This window comes from Camelina sativa, chromosome 13, assembly GCF_000633955.1.
Source record: "Camelina sativa cultivar DH55 chromosome 13, Cs, whole genome shotgun sequence".
NCBI classification, from domain to species: domain Eukaryota; kingdom Viridiplantae; phylum Streptophyta; class Magnoliopsida; order Brassicales; family Brassicaceae; genus Camelina; species Camelina sativa.
The window spans coordinates 9,664,782-9,681,076 of record NC_025697.1 but is presented as its reverse complement, the minus strand read 5'-3'; the positions used below and the strand labels follow the sequence as shown (position 1 = coordinate 9,681,076).

General features: G+C 37.4%; 3 protein-coding genes across 3 annotated transcripts in view; 2 read left to right on the top strand and 1 right to left on the bottom strand.

Annotated features, from left to right (window-relative positions):
* On the top strand, positions 3,783-5,580 carry LOC104736213 (protein STRICTOSIDINE SYNTHASE-LIKE 3). Its single transcript, XM_010456162.2, has 3 exons — positions 3,783-4,498; positions 4,597-4,764; positions 5,024-5,580. Exons 1-3 carry the CDS (start codon positions 3,879-3,881, stop codon positions 5,421-5,423), a joined length of 1,188 nt encoding a protein of 395 aa, XP_010454464.1. The 5' UTR covers positions 3,783-3,878; the 3' UTR covers positions 5,424-5,580.
* Positions 5,891-13,096, top strand: LOC104736212 (replication factor C subunit 1). The gene is made up of 23 exons (XM_010456160.2): positions 5,891-6,029; positions 6,245-6,292; positions 6,388-6,513; positions 6,782-7,249; positions 7,334-7,401; positions 7,482-7,557; positions 7,640-7,701; positions 7,790-7,935; positions 8,111-8,247; positions 8,327-8,515; positions 8,603-8,724; positions 8,805-9,012; positions 9,418-9,471; positions 9,898-10,067; positions 10,251-10,341; positions 10,531-10,700; positions 11,026-11,065; positions 11,375-11,499; positions 11,682-11,754; positions 11,878-11,970; positions 12,059-12,308; positions 12,480-12,536; positions 12,691-13,096. Exons 2-23 carry the CDS (start codon positions 6,290-6,292, stop codon positions 12,831-12,833), a joined length of 2,871 nt encoding a protein of 956 aa, XP_010454462.1. The 5' UTR covers positions 5,891-6,029; positions 6,245-6,289; the 3' UTR covers positions 12,834-13,096.
* The window catches only part of LOC104736211 (E3 ubiquitin-protein ligase RHF2A), a gene marked incomplete in the record, with an annotated part of 3,517 nt that continues 520 nt past the window's right edge, over positions 13,299-16,295 (bottom strand). The window contains 9 exon segments of the mRNA XM_010456159.2: positions 13,299-13,684; positions 14,027-14,370; positions 14,450-14,554; positions 14,650-14,996; positions 15,092-15,200; positions 15,319-15,381; positions 15,672-15,718; positions 15,825-15,962; positions 16,175-16,280. Of these exon segments, the coding sequence (XP_010454461.1) occupies positions 14,058-14,370; positions 14,450-14,554; positions 14,650-14,996; positions 15,092-15,200; positions 15,319-15,381; positions 15,672-15,718; positions 15,825-15,962; positions 16,175-16,180 (1,128 nt within the window).

Below are 16,295 nucleotides of genomic sequence, written 5' to 3'. Positions count from 1 at the left end.
TTTCACGTCATATTATCAATTCATTTTATTTTAAAATAATTTAAAGAAATAAAATATGATATTTTTTATTTTTTGCAAAATGATCATTTTTGGTGTGATCAATTTATTTAGTAGATAAGTAAAATAATTTCAAGACATAAAAATATAATTGCCATAAGATGAATTCTGAAGATCCATGATGTATGATTGTATTCAGTCGGTACCATTTTTGTATTAATTATTAATTAATTTTAAGAATAAATAATAATCATAATAATAACGTATTGTGTATTAATTCTTTAGAATGTAACACCCACGATAAACTTTAATGTATTAATTGTCATACAATTTATGTTTTACAATAAAGATTGAAAAAACATAATCAAATTTATGGCATATTTATTATTAGAAATGTAACCATAAGTCCCATGAAGTTTGAACAAAAAAAACTGAATACCTTTCATGATACTACTTAAGTATTTTTGCATAAACAAATTTAAAGCAAAAACAATTTGTTCTATAAGTATCAAGGCCAAGTCTTCATTAAACATCATATTCTATACCTCAGATAATTTTATAAATTTTGAAATACGAAATTTTATAATTTAATATAAAATTCGGAGCATATACAGAAATGAACATGTAAATGTGGTTTTTCCATAGAAAATGTTAGATTAAGAATGTCTAAGCTCATGTTACATAAGGTATGTCTATCTTCTTTACCTTCAGTTTCTACGTCTTCTTCATAGTTTGAAGTTGGCAAATGTTGTTTAACATGCCTATTTTATTAAGTTTCTAAAATTCATATTACTCTTTGAATATTCAACTAAATGATAAACATAATACCAAGTGTTTATTAGATACATATGATTTTTTCAAGTGGGTTATCCTTCAAATCACTATCACCTTTTATTTTGATGTGTGGATACATTACTCATATATGTATACACTTGGTTTCTTTTGGTAAGTTTAAAATGTTTGATCTTTGTAAATCTAGAAAAATCTAAATGTACTTTTGCTCTTCACAAAAGAAAAAAAAAACTTATGTACAAAATAGTAAACTATGGTGAGAGTGAGAAGAAGGTCTACTAAATATGTGAATTCACGTCATTGTACTGAACATTATAATTTGATAAGTTCATCGTCTCCATCAAGAACCTAAGCTGAGTGTTTATCTTTTACTTAACATGTTTAATTTACTTTATATTTTGCTTACTAAGTTTTGTTGTGACAATCATAATTTCCCATGATGCCTTTGTGGGCAAATAAGATAATCTGGAAAGAAATTACATGGATGAGGATAGTATATAGCCTACAAATTCTGATGAATGACGAGCTTATACAAAATATATATTTCACCGATATCCGTCTCATTGATAACCTCGATCTTTGTGCAGTGTCTCATCCACATCCAATGCGTCTGCGCTGAGATGGTGGGTTGGAGACTCTGCATAGTCACCAATCTCAACTTCATTCATCGTTTGCGTTTGTGTCTGCGTCTCATCCACATCTGTATAATCTGCGTCAGCGTCAGCGTCTGCTTCAGACCGATCATGCACTAAGGCGCTGAGGTGGTGGGTTGGAGCCTCGAGCCTAGGCGAAACACAAGCCTTGAGCCCATGAGAAGCATAGTCACCAATTTCAACTTCTTGATCTTCTTGGTGCTGAGTAATGAATTCTTAAGCAAGTGCATAACCTCTCTTCCAATATAACTCATAAACTACATAACCTCTCTTCAACAAGTGCATAAGTTCATCCTCATCTTCTTCTTCTTCATTGAAATCACTAGGAACACTGATTACCTTAACATCTTCTTCTTCGCTACTCCAGATTTGAGAATGAGTAAGTTTATTAGTAGATATATACCTCGCACAAACAGGAAAACAATCTCATGCATTACCGGATCGAACAAAAGCATCTTCTAATTTTGGCATCAAAGCCAAAATCCATAGTTGCAAAGCCATTGGAAAACCTTTAAGATCTAGCATCAGAAGAGATTTAACATTGTTTACAGACTTCACCGAAGATGCTAGATCTTAAAGGGTTTCCAATGGCTTTGCAACTATGGATGTTGGCTTCTATGCCAACATTAGAAGATGCTTTTGTTCGATCTGGTAATGCATGAGACTGTTTTCCTATTTGTGCGAGGTATATATTTGCTAATCACCCTACTTATTCTCAAATATGGAGTAATAAAGAAGAAGATGTTAAGGTAATTAGTGTTCTTAGTGATTTCAATGAAGAAGTTGATGATGATGATCTTATGCACTTTGAGGAGAGGTTACATAGTTTCTGAGTTAGATTGTAAGAGAGGTTATGCACTTGCACAAGAATTCGTTTCTCATAACCAAGAAGATCAGGAAGTTGAGATTGGTGACTATGCTTCGCCTGAGCTCGAGGCTTGTGTTTCGCCTAGGCTCGAGGCTCCAACCCACTGCCTAAATGCATGATCGGTCAGATGCAGACGCTGACGAATACATAGACTATGCAGATGTGGATGAGACGTAGACGTAGTCGCTGAACGAAGTTGAGGTTGGTGACTATACAGAGGCTCCAACCAACCATCTTAGCGCAGATGCATTGGATGTGGATGAGACACTGGACGAAGATCGAGGTGATCAATCAGACGGATTGGTTGAAGAACTTTAACAACTGATTTTTCAAGGTGATGAACCTTCTGCTATCACTTCCGTCCCACCACCCTATAAATCGCGATTTGGACGCGTGGTTAGACAAACAAAAAGATACTCTCCCAGTGGCCAACGAAGGCTCTGAACAAGATGGTATCTCATACACATTACTTTTTTGGTTCTCCTGTCATACTATGATGCTATTGGTCTCATTTTTACAGGGACATGGCATGAAGGCAACATCATTGGAAATTCATGAGATTATCAAATGAGTTTTTTACAGTTTACAAAACATTCTATGGCTGATTTATCATTGTACTAAAGCTAAATTAAGTTATTGTTACGTTGTATTTATCAGATTTATCTTTATCTTGTGTGTACGACTGATTTATGTGTGTGATACTCCTAGTATGAATATAAAACATACAATTAAAAAAATTATATCGTATAATATTAATAAATACAAAACCTTATATGATAACATAAACTAATATATAATTGTTTTTTAAAACATAAAATAAAATTACATGATATAAAATTACTCAATATAATTATTTACCATAATGCTCACATATAAGATTAATTAGTGTGTCTTAAAAAATTATGATTTATGTTATTGTTGTGTAAAATTTGTTTTTAAATGGTATATCTTTCATATATCAATAATTTCAATTTTAGTTTAGTATGTTTTTAATTTATATAGATATCTTTCAAACAATTGAATGTAATAGAATGATTTGTAAGACATATTAATTATAAGGACTTAAATTAAATATGTGAAAGATTTTGAGGGTTCACTATTCAACCTCTTAAAATTTGAGGATTTAATGGGTTGTTGGAATTTAAAACCCCTAAAAATTTGAGGTTTTTTTGAGGGATTGTTGGAGATACTCGTCTAATTTTTCCTAAGGGTACAATTGTAATGTATCTAAAGCTGTACGGAAAAACTGTAAGTTAGATCCGTAAGCGGTTAGAAAATTGTGCAAAACTGTTAGAAAGAACTTTAAGTGAAAATTGTATAAAAAAACTGAGAATAAAATCTTTAATAGTATTTTTAGTAAAGCTTTTGTGATGGGTAAAAATTCAAAAGGTACCACTTGTACTGCTTTGTCTTTGTTTACCATTAAAGCTTTGTAGGCTTGTAGCGTACCACGTACAGTAGTACTGTGAGAGCTCTCTTGGCATTGCTCAACCACCAATGGATCCACCTACCCTTCTTCTTTCCCTTTTAAACCTTAATTATCTTTCAACCTCAACAAGGCCACAATCATGGCTTTGTTCTTATCTCCTACAACCATCACTCTTCTCTCTCTCACCCTCTCCCTCGCGCTCTACTGCAGCATCGACCCTTTCAACCACTGCGCCATCTCCGATTTCCCAAATTTCGTCTCTCACGAGGTTATCTCCCCACGTCCCGATGAAGTTCAATGGGAGAGAGATTCACAGAACTCACTTCAGAAATCAAAGATTCTGTTTTTAAACCAAGTCCAAGGTCCCGAGAGCGTCGCGTTTGATCCTCTCGGACGTGGTCCGTACACAGGTGTTGCTGACGGTAGGGTTTTGTTTTGGAACGGTGAGAGATGGATTGATTTCGCTTACACTTCGAGTAATCGGTCGGTGATTTGTGATCCGAAGCCTTCTGCTTTGAGTTACTTGAGGAACGAACATATCTGTGGACGTCCTTTGGGTCTTCGTTTCGATAAGAGAAACGGAGATTTGTACATCGCTGATGCGTATATGGGACTTTTGAAAGTAGGTCCTGAAGGTGGCTTAGCAATGCCGCTTGTAACTGAAGCTGGGGGTGTGCCATTGGGTTTTACTAATGATCTTGACATTGATGATGATGGAACTGTTTATTTTACTGATAGCAGCATCAATTACCAGAGAAGGTCTGTGCTCTCTTGATTTTGAATCTCACTTGTAGATGCTGCTGATTGTTTTTATCTCTGCAAGTTTTGATTTTTTTTGAAGTGTGATTCTCTTTCAGGAACTTCTTGCAGCTCGTCTTCTCTGGAGACAACAGTGGGAGAGTTCTGAAGTATGATCCAGTAGCTAAGAAAGCTGTTGTTCTAGTCTCTAATGTTCAGTTTCCAAATGGTGTGTCTATCAGCAAAGACGGTTCTTTCTTTCTGTTCTGCGAAGGAGATGTTGGAAGGTGAGTGAGTAGTAGTAGTAGTTCTGCTTCCAATTCTTTGTTGTTGTGCTTACCCTGAATTAGTTGCCTCACTTTTAGAAATCTTGATGTTTCTTGAATCAGTTGCCTCACTAGTAGAAAAGGAATAGGATCGGGTAGCCCTCATTACTGATTGTTTGATGAGAATTGAGAATATCTGTTTGTGTGACACTGAAACCTCTCTTAGGACTAGCTGAGCCATTACATCTAAGAATCGTCCTTTTGTGTTTATGTAATGCAGACTAAGAAGATACTGGTTAAAAGGGAAGAAAGCTGGAACGACAGATGTGTTTGCGCTATTACCAGGGCATCCTGATAACGTAAGGACAAACCAAAACGGTGAATTTTGGGTGGCGCTTCATTGCAGGCGCAACTACTACTCATACTTAATGGCAAGATATCCTAAGCTGAGGATGTTCATACTAAGACTCCCAATCACTGCAAGAACACACTACTCGTTCCAGATCGGGTTGCGGCCTCACGGATTGGTGGTTAAGTATAGTCCTGAAGGGAAGCTTATGCAGGTTTTGGAAGATAGTGAAGGGAAGTTTGTGAGATCGGTGAGTGAAGTTGAAGAAAAAGATGGGAAGCTTTGGCTGGGGAGTGTGTTGATGAACTTTGTTGCTGTCTATGACCTCTGATTGCTTTACCAATACGTAAACCACTTTACTGTGTTTCTAGATTTAGCAAATTCCCAAAACAGTTAGGTGTGTACTTAAATCAAATGCATCACAAACAAAGAAACAATTGTTAGCGGTGGCATCAAATCAAACCGATAAATTAAAGTGTTAATCTAAATCCGAACTGAATTTGATTCGGTTAATACCGTACCAGTCGACTCGGCTTTATTAATTTTTTTTCAAATCAGAACTCATTACTCTTTCGTATTATGACGTCAAATTACTCAGAAAATGCGATTTCTCTAGATCACGATATCAAATTAAAATGACTGAAAATTGACAAAGACGAGTAACCGGTTCGATCTGCTTTGCACCGGTTAAGTTAAATCTGTGCTTACCGGTATACAAGTCTAAATTTTGGGTCAAATACGAATGTTTAGGAACTTTAAAGTATTTACACAAGTTTTCGAGAAAACGAGGGATTCAATTAAAAAAGCTTCTCCAGAAAACTTCTCTTTTTACAAGAGAGGTGTGCCATTTAGCAGTAGACACGGCGACCGTTTCTTCTTCATCTTCTTCGCCTAAATCTCGCTTGTAACCGGAAAAATCGCCGGAGGATAAGCAAGGGTTCGGTTTCGTTACTCTTGTTCTATTCTTCTTTTTTTAGATTTTGTGAAATTGGCATAACCCTAAAAAAAAATTAGAAGCCTCTGGCCTCGATAAAATATATTGCTGGATTCTGTTGATCTTGACTGCGACTAGGGTTTATGCATGAGTTCAAGTTCATCCGATTACGAGTCTTTGTTTATCCCAACTTCTAATTTTTGTGGTTTTTGCTGCAGCATTGTACTCTTTGTTTTTTGTAGTCGAAGTCTCGAGACGGGCAAATGGTGAGTTGAAATTTCGTTTTCTTCTTTTGGTACTAGTTTCAGAGGTATGAAGCATAGGCTGATAAAGATAGCATCTATTGTACTTGAATTTGCAGTCGGATATTAGGAAGTGGTTTATGAAAGCCCATGAAAAGGGAAACGGAAGTGCTCCGAAATCGACCTCTTCCAAGACAGGTGCTGTGAAGAGTGCTGCAGAGACTGCACCCATAAAATCAGAGCAGGTGAGTTTAGTATGTATTGTATCTTAGTGAAACACTGGAGTAGGTATTGCTAGCAGGAACGAAGTTAGTGGGTCTTTCTTTGTGACATTGGCATTGCATTCTGTGAGGTTGCATGAAACTTGAAACACATATTGTTTGTCTTTACTTTGTTTTCAAAGCCATTGGGAGTTAGTTATAGGCGACTTAAATATGCTAGTTGCTGTTACAGTCATATATATTTGGTTTGTTTATGTGCATAAGTGTTGTTTCTGTTCATCACTTGGGGCAGGCTAGTGGAGACCTGGAAACTGCTGCTAGAAGAAAAACGAGCAAGTATTTTGGTAAAGAAAAAACAATAGTTAAAGATGAGAAAGAGGTGGAAGAATTACCTGCCAAGAGGAAACTTAAGACTGAGTCCGATGATTTAAGCAAGTCCCGTCCAAGAAAAGTTACCAAGGTTGATGATGACGATGACGATTTTGATGTACCTATTCCAAGGAAGACTCGTGATAGCACTCCCAGCAAAAAACTAAAGTCGGGGTCAGGTAGAGGAATCGCAACTAAAACTGTTGATAAAGACGAGGATGATGATGGTGAAGATGCCCAAGAAAAGGAGACTCCTCTGAAATCAGGTGGAAGAGGCCGTGGCGGTAGAGCTGCATCAGGGGCATCAACTGGTGGAAGAGGTAGAGGTGGAGGGCGAGGTGGGTTTATGAATTTTGGTGAAAGGAAAGACCCACCGCATAAAGGAGAAAAGGTCTGTCCCTTATGTGATTAAATCTCTTACCTTATCTTGACTATTACGTGGGGTCTTAATGTATTGACCTGTCTCTGTTTTCAGGAGGTTCCTGAAGGCACCCCTGATTGCTTAGCTGGATCGACATTTGTAATTAGTGGAACACTTGATAGGTATTTCATTTTACGCAATTCATGCCTTTTCCACGTTTGTATTTCATTTTACAATTTTGTGTACCCTCTTGACATTGCAGTTTAGAAAGAGAAGAAGCAGAAGATCTTATAAAGCGGCATGGTGGTCGTATTACAGGCTCTGTTAGCAAGAAAACGGTCTGTCTCCATACCGTTAATTTTCTTTTTCCCTTTGTTGGATTAAAAGGTAATGGCATAAAGTTACAATTCTTGTTTTCAGACGTACCTTTTGTGTGATGAAGATATCGGCGGAAGGAAATCTGAAAAAGCTAAAGAGCTGGGGTGTGTGCTCATCAATTGCATATCATTACAGTAAACTTTTGAGGTGTATTTGGTCTTCTAGCATCCTAACATATAATATTCTGTTCAGCACTAAGTTCCTTACAGAGGATGGCCTATTTGACATGATCCGGTCCTCGAAACCCATAAAAAAGTCTCTGCCTGAAAGGACTAACAAAGGCACTGAAAAAGTCTGTGCACCACCGAAGACAAGCCCTCAGAAAGAAGTGACAAGAGGTATGAATCATACTCTTGTATTGCATGAACTTTGTGTAGTTTGTGTCTTAAATTTACTTACATGTCTCCAGATATTGCTCTTTTGGCTTCAGTTGTAAACGCTTGAGCCATTTAATCAGTGTCCATTTATTCTCAGTTATCCTTATAGTTAATACTGATGACAAACATATTTTAGGAAAGCCTTTAGCAAAAAGTTCGCCCAACAAGGTTCCCCCAGCGAAAGGAAAAAAGAAAATTATTGAGACTTCCTTGCCATGGACGGAAAAATACAGACCGAAGGTTCCAAATGAGATTGTTGGGAATCAGTCACTGGTACGTGATTGAAACTATTGTATGTTGCTTTTTGTTCAATGACATGAAAATGATGGATCCTTTATCAAATCAATTGCAGGTAACTCAGATTCACAACTGGCTGTCCCACTGGCATGATCAATTTGGAGGTACTGGAAGTAAAGGAAAGGGGAAGAAAGTGAATGATGCTGGTGCCAAGAAGGCTATACTTTTGAGCGGAACACCTGGTATTGGAAAAACAACATCAGCAAAGTTGGTTAGTCAGATGCTTGGTTTCCAGACAGTTGAGGTTAGCTCATAATTATTTCAATTTCATTGGTTAGTGATACAATATTTTGCACATGCTTGGAAGATGGACTTTTTACCTTCAATTTAGGTTAATGCTAGTGACAGTCGTGGAAAGGCGAACTCGAATATCGCCAAAGGTATTGGTGGTAGTAATGCTAATACTGTGAAGGAACTTGTCAATAACGAAGCCATGGCCGCTAACATGGATAGGTATGTCGGTGTTTTTTTTTATGGCCCTAGTCCCAGAAGCTTGTATTTTTTCCTGACTTGGTGGAAGATTTGATCTTCAGGTCAAAGCACCCGAAGACTGTTCTAATCATGGATGAAGTAGATGGAATGTCTGCAGGCGACAGGGGAGGTGTTGCCGATCTTATTGCTAGCATTAAAATATCAAAGATTCCTATCATCTGCATTTGTAATGACAAATATAGTCAGAAACTGAAGAGTTTAGTAAACTACTGTCTTCCCCTCAATTTCCGGAAGCCCACGAAACAGCAGGTTAGATTTAGATGATTGTTTTGTCTTTTCAGTGTTTTCTTTTGATAGGATTATTAACAGGATTTCATGCAATGGACCAATGGTTGTCTCTTTGGCATTTTTGCTTTGTACCATTATTAGGCCTTGAGCTCTTCATTATCTTTTTCGACACCATCAGATACTTTTTCGAGCAGTTGACAAAAAGTTACCCATTTATACTTTTAGACGATAGGGGTATTGTGGAAATATATGAAGTTTCACACCTGCTTAATAGTTGACCATTTGCTAAAGGCTCCTATATTCATTAGGAAATAAAAATATACTAATAAGTTTCAGTTGCATTGAGGATCTGAGTGGCCGTATATCCTCTGCTTTATCGTTAGCAATGTCTGTTATCTTATGAAACTAACTTGTCTTTTCTTACAGATGGGAAAAAGGCTGATGCATATTGCTAAAGCAGAAGGCCTTGAAGTTAATGAAGTAAGATTCTGTACTTTTTTTTTTTTTTTTCACTAACTTCTGTTAGTCCATGCTAGCCAGTTCCATATAACTTTCTTCTTTTTGAGGCTATTTTCTTTCCGGAAATCTGGTCCATGTCAGGCCCCTTTTACTAATTGAACAAATGGGAATAGAAGTAGATATGGTATAATGTACATGTCTTATGCAACGCTCTTTTCCTTTTAAACCCTACTTTTGCGTTTCTTGAAATTCCCCTGGGAAAGCGTATGCCAGTTGTAATGGATTAAACACCTAAGAATAGAACTTGGATCATGTGTTCTCTGTGTCCACTCTTCCTGTATTCTAATACTTCCTCTTTTTCTGCTTAGTCTCATAAGCATTTTGGTGGTGGGCCTTATATGCTATCAGTTTGTCCCCTGAGCATCATCTATCTTTCCTTTTTTTCAGATTGCCCTGGAAGAACTCGCTGAGAGAGTAAATGGTGACATACGATTGGCCCTAAATCAGCTCCAATATATGAGCCTGTCCATGTCAACCATCAAGTATGATGATATCAGGCAACGCCTGCTAAGCAGTGCTAAGGATGAAGATATTTCCCCTTTCTCAGCTGTTGACAAGTAATGCCTCAAGTCTTTTAGTTTAGTTCATCATTGATGCACATAGTAGTGTATAATATATATGCTCGATAAGTGTTTGGCATTGCCAATTTTCTGAAGTTAAGTCATATAGCTGCTGTTATATAAGAAAATTTATTTCCCTTGTTTTGTAGTAAAACTTCGTTATAAATGATTTCTTTCCAGGTTGTTTAGTTATAATGGTGGGAAGCTGAGAATGGATGAACGGATTGACCTAAGCATGAGTGATCCTGATTTGGTTCCTCTAATTATACAGGTCTATTATTATTTTGGATTCTTGTGGAGTTGTTTTGTTATATCTTTTGGAACAACAATTAATTTCCTGGTACCTCTAACATTAGTCATTTCTGAAATTTGTAATCCCACATGAGAACGTATAGAACATTGAGACTTGTACTTCAATTACCGTTAAATTTAAGACTGTATTTTCTTTCCATCTGGGCAGGAAAACTATCTCAATTATAGGCCATCAGGTAAAGATGAGGCAAAACGAATGGAGTTACTTGCTCGTGCTGCGGAATCTATTGCGGATGGAGATATTATCAACGTGCAGATTCGAAGATACAGGCAATGGCAACTTTCTCAGTCATGCTGTGTTGCATCTTCTATTCTCCCGTAAGTTGGTTCCAGTTCTTGAGAAGAAAATTGATCCTTTTTACCAAAAGTGCTATTTTATTCCCTCCACATGAAGAGTGTGTTGCTGATGTATATGCCATGTCTATTCTCTAATGTTCTCATTTGTTTCTATTCTTTCTATACCTTAAGTTCATCTTGATGGAGTTAAGTTCATCTTGATGGAAGATCCGGTTGAATAAATCATATGCTGCCATGTATATATGTGTTGTTGTGTCTTTGTATGGATTTCTGTTCTCCGGTGTAGAATTTCAGGGAATAATGTGCTTTCCAATAGTACTGACGTGTACTTCTTTTGTTTGAATAGAGCTTCGTTGTTGCATGGATCAAGGGAGGTATTCGAGCAGGTAATGATCTTCAGTAAAGCTCATTTCACGCTATGGATGTGAACTTGAAACTTTAGCTATCATTCAATGTGCCTCTTTTTTCTGATGATGCATTTTCTGCGTTAAAGATTTTGAGTATGCAATGCACAACTCATATATTGGCAAATAGGGTTTCAGAAAAGTTCGTTCTTGTCTAGGTTGTAATATTTGAGCATGATAACGATGGCATATAGTTACGGTTATGGTATGAGCCTGTTTCTCCGTTTTGTTGCTCTAGAGCTGCCTAAAATATCATAATTCAGATTAACCATGCATAATTATTGAATGCAGGGTGAGCGTAATTTCAACAGATTTGGTGGGTGGCTTGGCAAGAATTCAACGGCGGGAAAAAATAGACGGTTAATGGAGGATCTGCATGTTCATGTCCTTGCTTCCCGTGAATCCAGCTCTGGAAGGTTGTTTCCACCTGTACTGTTAGCCTTATGGGTTACTTCTTATTTAATTCCTACCTTGCTTTTCTTCATATTTCATCCGTCTGTGAAGAGTTAGCTTGGTGTACATACTGCCTGTCCTTTTAACAATATTATGTGATATTTTCTTAGTACAACTTTCTGACAAACGTCAACATTGACCACAGGGAGACTCTTCGTGTTGATTATCTTCCCCTGCTCATGAATCGCTTGACTAGCCCACTTCAGACGCTGCCTAAGGTTTGACCTACTAATATTTGTTTATTGTTCCTAACCTCACTATACTCTCTTGGTTTATTAAATATGAAAAGATGTCTATGTTATCTGTTACTTAATCATATTTATGTTAAAATATGTACTTAGGATGAAGCTGTTTCAGAAGTTGTTGATTTCATGAACTCCTACTCTATAAGTCAGGAGGACTTCGATACTATTATGGAGTTGGGAAAATTTAAGGTATACACGATTTCCTTTTTCATGGGATATCACTGCCACAGCTGCGACAATGAATCTTCACTAATGTATTGCAAACTTTACAAATCAGGGGCGTGCAAATCCGATGGATGGTGTTCCACCTCCAGTTAAAGCAGCTTTGACCAGAAAATATAATGAGTTGAATAAAACCAGAATGGTACGTGTTGCTGACATGGTGCAACTTCCGGGAATGAAAAAGGCCCCTAAGAAGCGAATAGCTGCAATGCTGGAACCAACTGTTGATAGTTTGGGAGATGAGGATGGCGAGCCATTAGCAGAAAATGAAGAAGAAAATGCATCAGACGCTGAAGAAGACTCAGGTACTGTGCATCTTTGTGAATGAATTATTTTTTTAGAATCAAGTAACTGGGCCTGTATAACCAAAGACAGAGCCTCAGAAAGATATTACAAGATTACCTTCGGTGTCTAATGGAAGATCACATGAAATCCTGACTGGGTTTCTCTGTTTTTTTGTCTTTCTGATATTCCAGAAGAAGCAAACGATGGAGAAAAGCTAGAGTCGAATCTAAAAAATCTGAATGCTAGAGGTTGGTCCTGTTATGCATTATGATAAGTTGTCTTTTCTTGCAAAAAGCGAGTCAGTCTAGAACCAAACTTAATATATCTTGGTCAAACGACGACTTCTTGGCCAAACTTTCTTCCACATCTCTTAAGTCTTAACGAATTACAATCGGGTTGCAGGGATCCAAGTTGAATTGGATTTGAAGGGAGCTGGGAGCTCTGGTTCAAGAAAAGCAGCTGGTAAAGGCAGAGGCAAAGCAGCCGATGCGTCTGCTGAGAAGAAAGCTACAGGGAGAGGCTCTGGTACCAAGAGAAAGAGATGAGAAGTCAATGGCCTCAGTTTTCAGGCAAAATTGTTTCCGAGAAGTGTCTATTTCTGGAATGTCCATGTTTGGCTTACAAAGGGGTTCGAGGTTTTTCTTTTCTCTTATCATGATTGGTAGATGAATTCATAATGTTTTTAGAGCGGATTTTAGTATTGGTAATGAACTCTGAATGCGTTTGCTCTTTTGACTAATGATGAAAAACTAGTACAACGGTTTAGAAAATATGGACAAATAAGCGTAATGGATGAATATTTTCTGTAGTGGCTTGAATCTTAGAAAATCCATGATTTTCTCTCAAAAGGGAGGTGTATAAAAGGTCGAGAATAAACTGCAAAACTGTTTTGTATGAGATCATAAATCTTACAGTGTCAATAACTAAAACAAAAGCTATCATTACGCACCGCCATAGCTTTTTTCTCAATTATTTTAGTAGCAGAAAATATAAATACACAAGCATTAGAATAGATACATTAAATTGGTGGGTTTGCTTGGCCAAAATTTTGGCGATACATAAGTAATATTGATAAGAAATCCGTAATGTGAACCACAATGTGAATTTACAACAGACAAACCAAATAACCAACCCTGATAAGTAAGTCTTTGCTCTTTTCTTTTTCTTTTTTTTTTTAGTTTTTCTTTGGGTTTGTTTGAACATACATAACACAGAAGAAGGCGTCTCAAGGCATCCTTTTGGTCATAAACTAACCTTTCTTTATTTTGAGAAATAGAAAACTCTTTTACGTTATCAACAACAAACCTTCTTCCTATGCTTCTCCCACGTTTTTGAAACATCAGACTCTGTATATATATATTATCAGAATTTCACAATGGCCATCATCTCCCTGTCTCTGCAAAACACAGATAACAGAACAAGATCTTAGCATTCATTTAGAAAAGGCTTTTAACATGGATGAAGGATCTTGTTGTAGAGTTTTTTGCTTTCAGCTTTTTTTAAAAATAAAAAAAAAATAATTAGATTTTCCACTGAAAAACCGTGACACAACAAGTATTTTCAGGTTTACATAGACCTTAATCATCCACAATATCTTTTGCGAGCACATTATGAACTATCAGTAGGCAAAAATCACTGATGATGCAGAATTTGGGGATCAAGGGGTGAATAATGCAATTGATGAACAAACACTTGATACGCTAGCCTGAATCAGTAGAGCAAGGAGTCAAAAATTTACCTTTGCCAACAAGATGCTGGCACTTGCTTATTTAGCTTGAACCAGAACCAGTCGCACATGTATCTTTAACACCTCTTTCATTCATAGAATGTTCACCACCCGCTTCTGATCTATTATGCTCATTGTTTGATTCAGGAGTGTCATTTTCTGAGACATCTGATACAGATGCAGAGCTGGGCCTACTGTTTTCTCTCGTTTCTAGACGTTCCATCATGCGGGACACAGTGGCGATCCCGGCACTGACCTCTCGTTTAACCTCAGAGCCAATATCTGCCATGGACGTGTTGCGAGAAAAAAATTTATCTTTCCAGCTCCTTGTGTTCTTTGATATCGATTCTTTGTATCTACAGTGTGCATCAGAAATCATTTAGAAAATAGTAAAATCAATATAAAGGTCAAAGTTAGCCAGATGAGCCAGGATACCTCGTTGACACAGCGTTTAATCGAGACTTTAGCGATTCCGAAAATGATTGGAGTTCTGATGGTCCAGCTCTATCTTGATCACTTGGGGAAGATTGATTAGCAGACCTGTGTATTGTTAGCAAAGGACGGATCAGACTGGCTGCATGTGACTACACAGCGTAACAAAAGACGATAGAAGATGAGAGAATTCCGGTGAAGACCTGGTGTTTGAATCAGATGCCGAGGGAGAAACCTGGCGGGGATGAGAAGATGTTTGTGGCTGATTTGAACCCTCCCCTAAACCACTGTGAGAAGACAACGGAAGGTTTGTGACTGTGTCACTCTCATCTCTCTGAGATGGAGAAGAAGGCATGGGGGGATGAGGTGCAGGTGAAGAAGCATTAGGATGCGAAGAAAACACCATGAACTGTGGATGGCTTTGACTTGAAGACCTGCTTCTGTGGCCTTCCCTTCTTACCCCATGTCTCGCTCTTCCCATAGCAGCAGCAGCGGCCAAGTGCTGAATGATTCGCTCTTCAATCTCGGCGTTATCCACCCCAACTGGGAGCTGCATTAAAAGAGATTTGTACAAAGATAGAACTCAATCAATTCACTAGGAAAGAGATGTAATCAACTCAAAATGATAATAAAAGAGTCACATACATGTTGTAATTCAAAATCACCAAGAGCTGGATGACGAAATATGGTGGCATTTCTAGATGGAGTGAAGCGGAAATTCCTCTCCTGTACAACACCCTCAAGCAACTCCTGACTGAAAAACATTAAAACATACACACAACTGAAACCTCTATCAAGGATTCCTCATGGTAATGTTACCATTAACCAATAAAAAAAAAAACAAAATCGTACTAAGAGGAGACAAAGTTAACCTTGTGGGGTCTTTGAGACTAAGTGATTGCCAACACATTGGACACTGTGAACTCCTTTGACACCTGTAAATTTAAAATACAAATGCCACGGACCTGATAAGCTTGGCACAAAGAAGAAACACGAATACAAAACTTGAGGTATAGTTCATTGAGGGTTCATCTTCTCGAGTTGTAATTAAAATCTCCTCACTTCCCCTTAAATTATCAAAACCAAGACAAAAACTCTTTAACCCACACACCACATAGAGAACAAGAGGACTTCAAAACCCACACATTCTATAAGAACAACTTTTTGGAATATTTATGTTCAATGAAATGTGGTAAATGCACGAGGTGTTTAAAGAGCAGCTTACCACTCAAGAATGCATTGAAGATGATACTCATGCTTGCAACTAGTCAACTGCGAAATCAAAAAAAAAAAAAAAAACAAAGAATGAATGAATCGATGTATAATTTAAATGGAAAAAGTTTTTGGGGTACATAGTAGTAAGTAAAACATAACATACAGTAGAAGGATCGCTATCACAGAAAGATTCAAGACAAATGCTACAGGCGTCATCACAAGCATCTTGAATCCCACCTTCAACAAAAGCTGCTGCTGAAGTCAGATGCCCCTCAGACGTCGCCGTATCTCCCGCCGCTCCCTGTAAAAAAAAAATAATCAATCCTCAGATATCAAAACTCCCAAAACCTAAAGACGACAGAATCAACAGACAAAACTTGTTTTAACAATTCAACACGAAAACCCCCAAATACAATTACGCCGAACCAAATCAAAATTATAAGCTCATATCGATCGAATTGAATCCGTGGAGAAATGAAATTCAGAAGAAAAAAAACGAAAACCCTAACTAACCTCCATTTGAAATCGGGATTGAATCGGATGGATGAGCTGAACGGAGAAGGAAGAAAATGAGATAGTAGGGGATTGATCAATCAAAGATTCGATGGAAGAGAAAGGAGAAAAAAATCTAGGG

Coding starts and splice junctions, on each gene's coding strand:
- LOC104736212 (XM_010456160.2), top strand. Junction 7,936..8,110: donor TCAGAAAGAAGTGACAAGAG/GTATGAATCATA, acceptor AACATATTTTAG/GAAAGCCTTTAGCAAAAAGT. Junction 8,725..8,804: donor ATGGCCGCTAACATGGATAG/GTATGTCGGTGT, acceptor TTTGATCTTCAG/GTCAAAGCACCCGAAGACTG.
- LOC104736213 (XM_010456162.2), top strand. CDS start 3,879: ATGGCTTTGTTCTTATCTCCTACAACCATCACTCTTCTCTCTCTCACC. Junction 4,499..4,596: donor AGCATCAATTACCAGAGAAG/GTCTGTGCTCTC, acceptor ATTCTCTTTCAG/GAACTTCTTGCAGCTCGTCT. Junction 4,765..5,023: donor TGCGAAGGAGATGTTGGAAG/GTGAGTGAGTAG, acceptor TATGTAATGCAG/ACTAAGAAGATACTGGTTAA.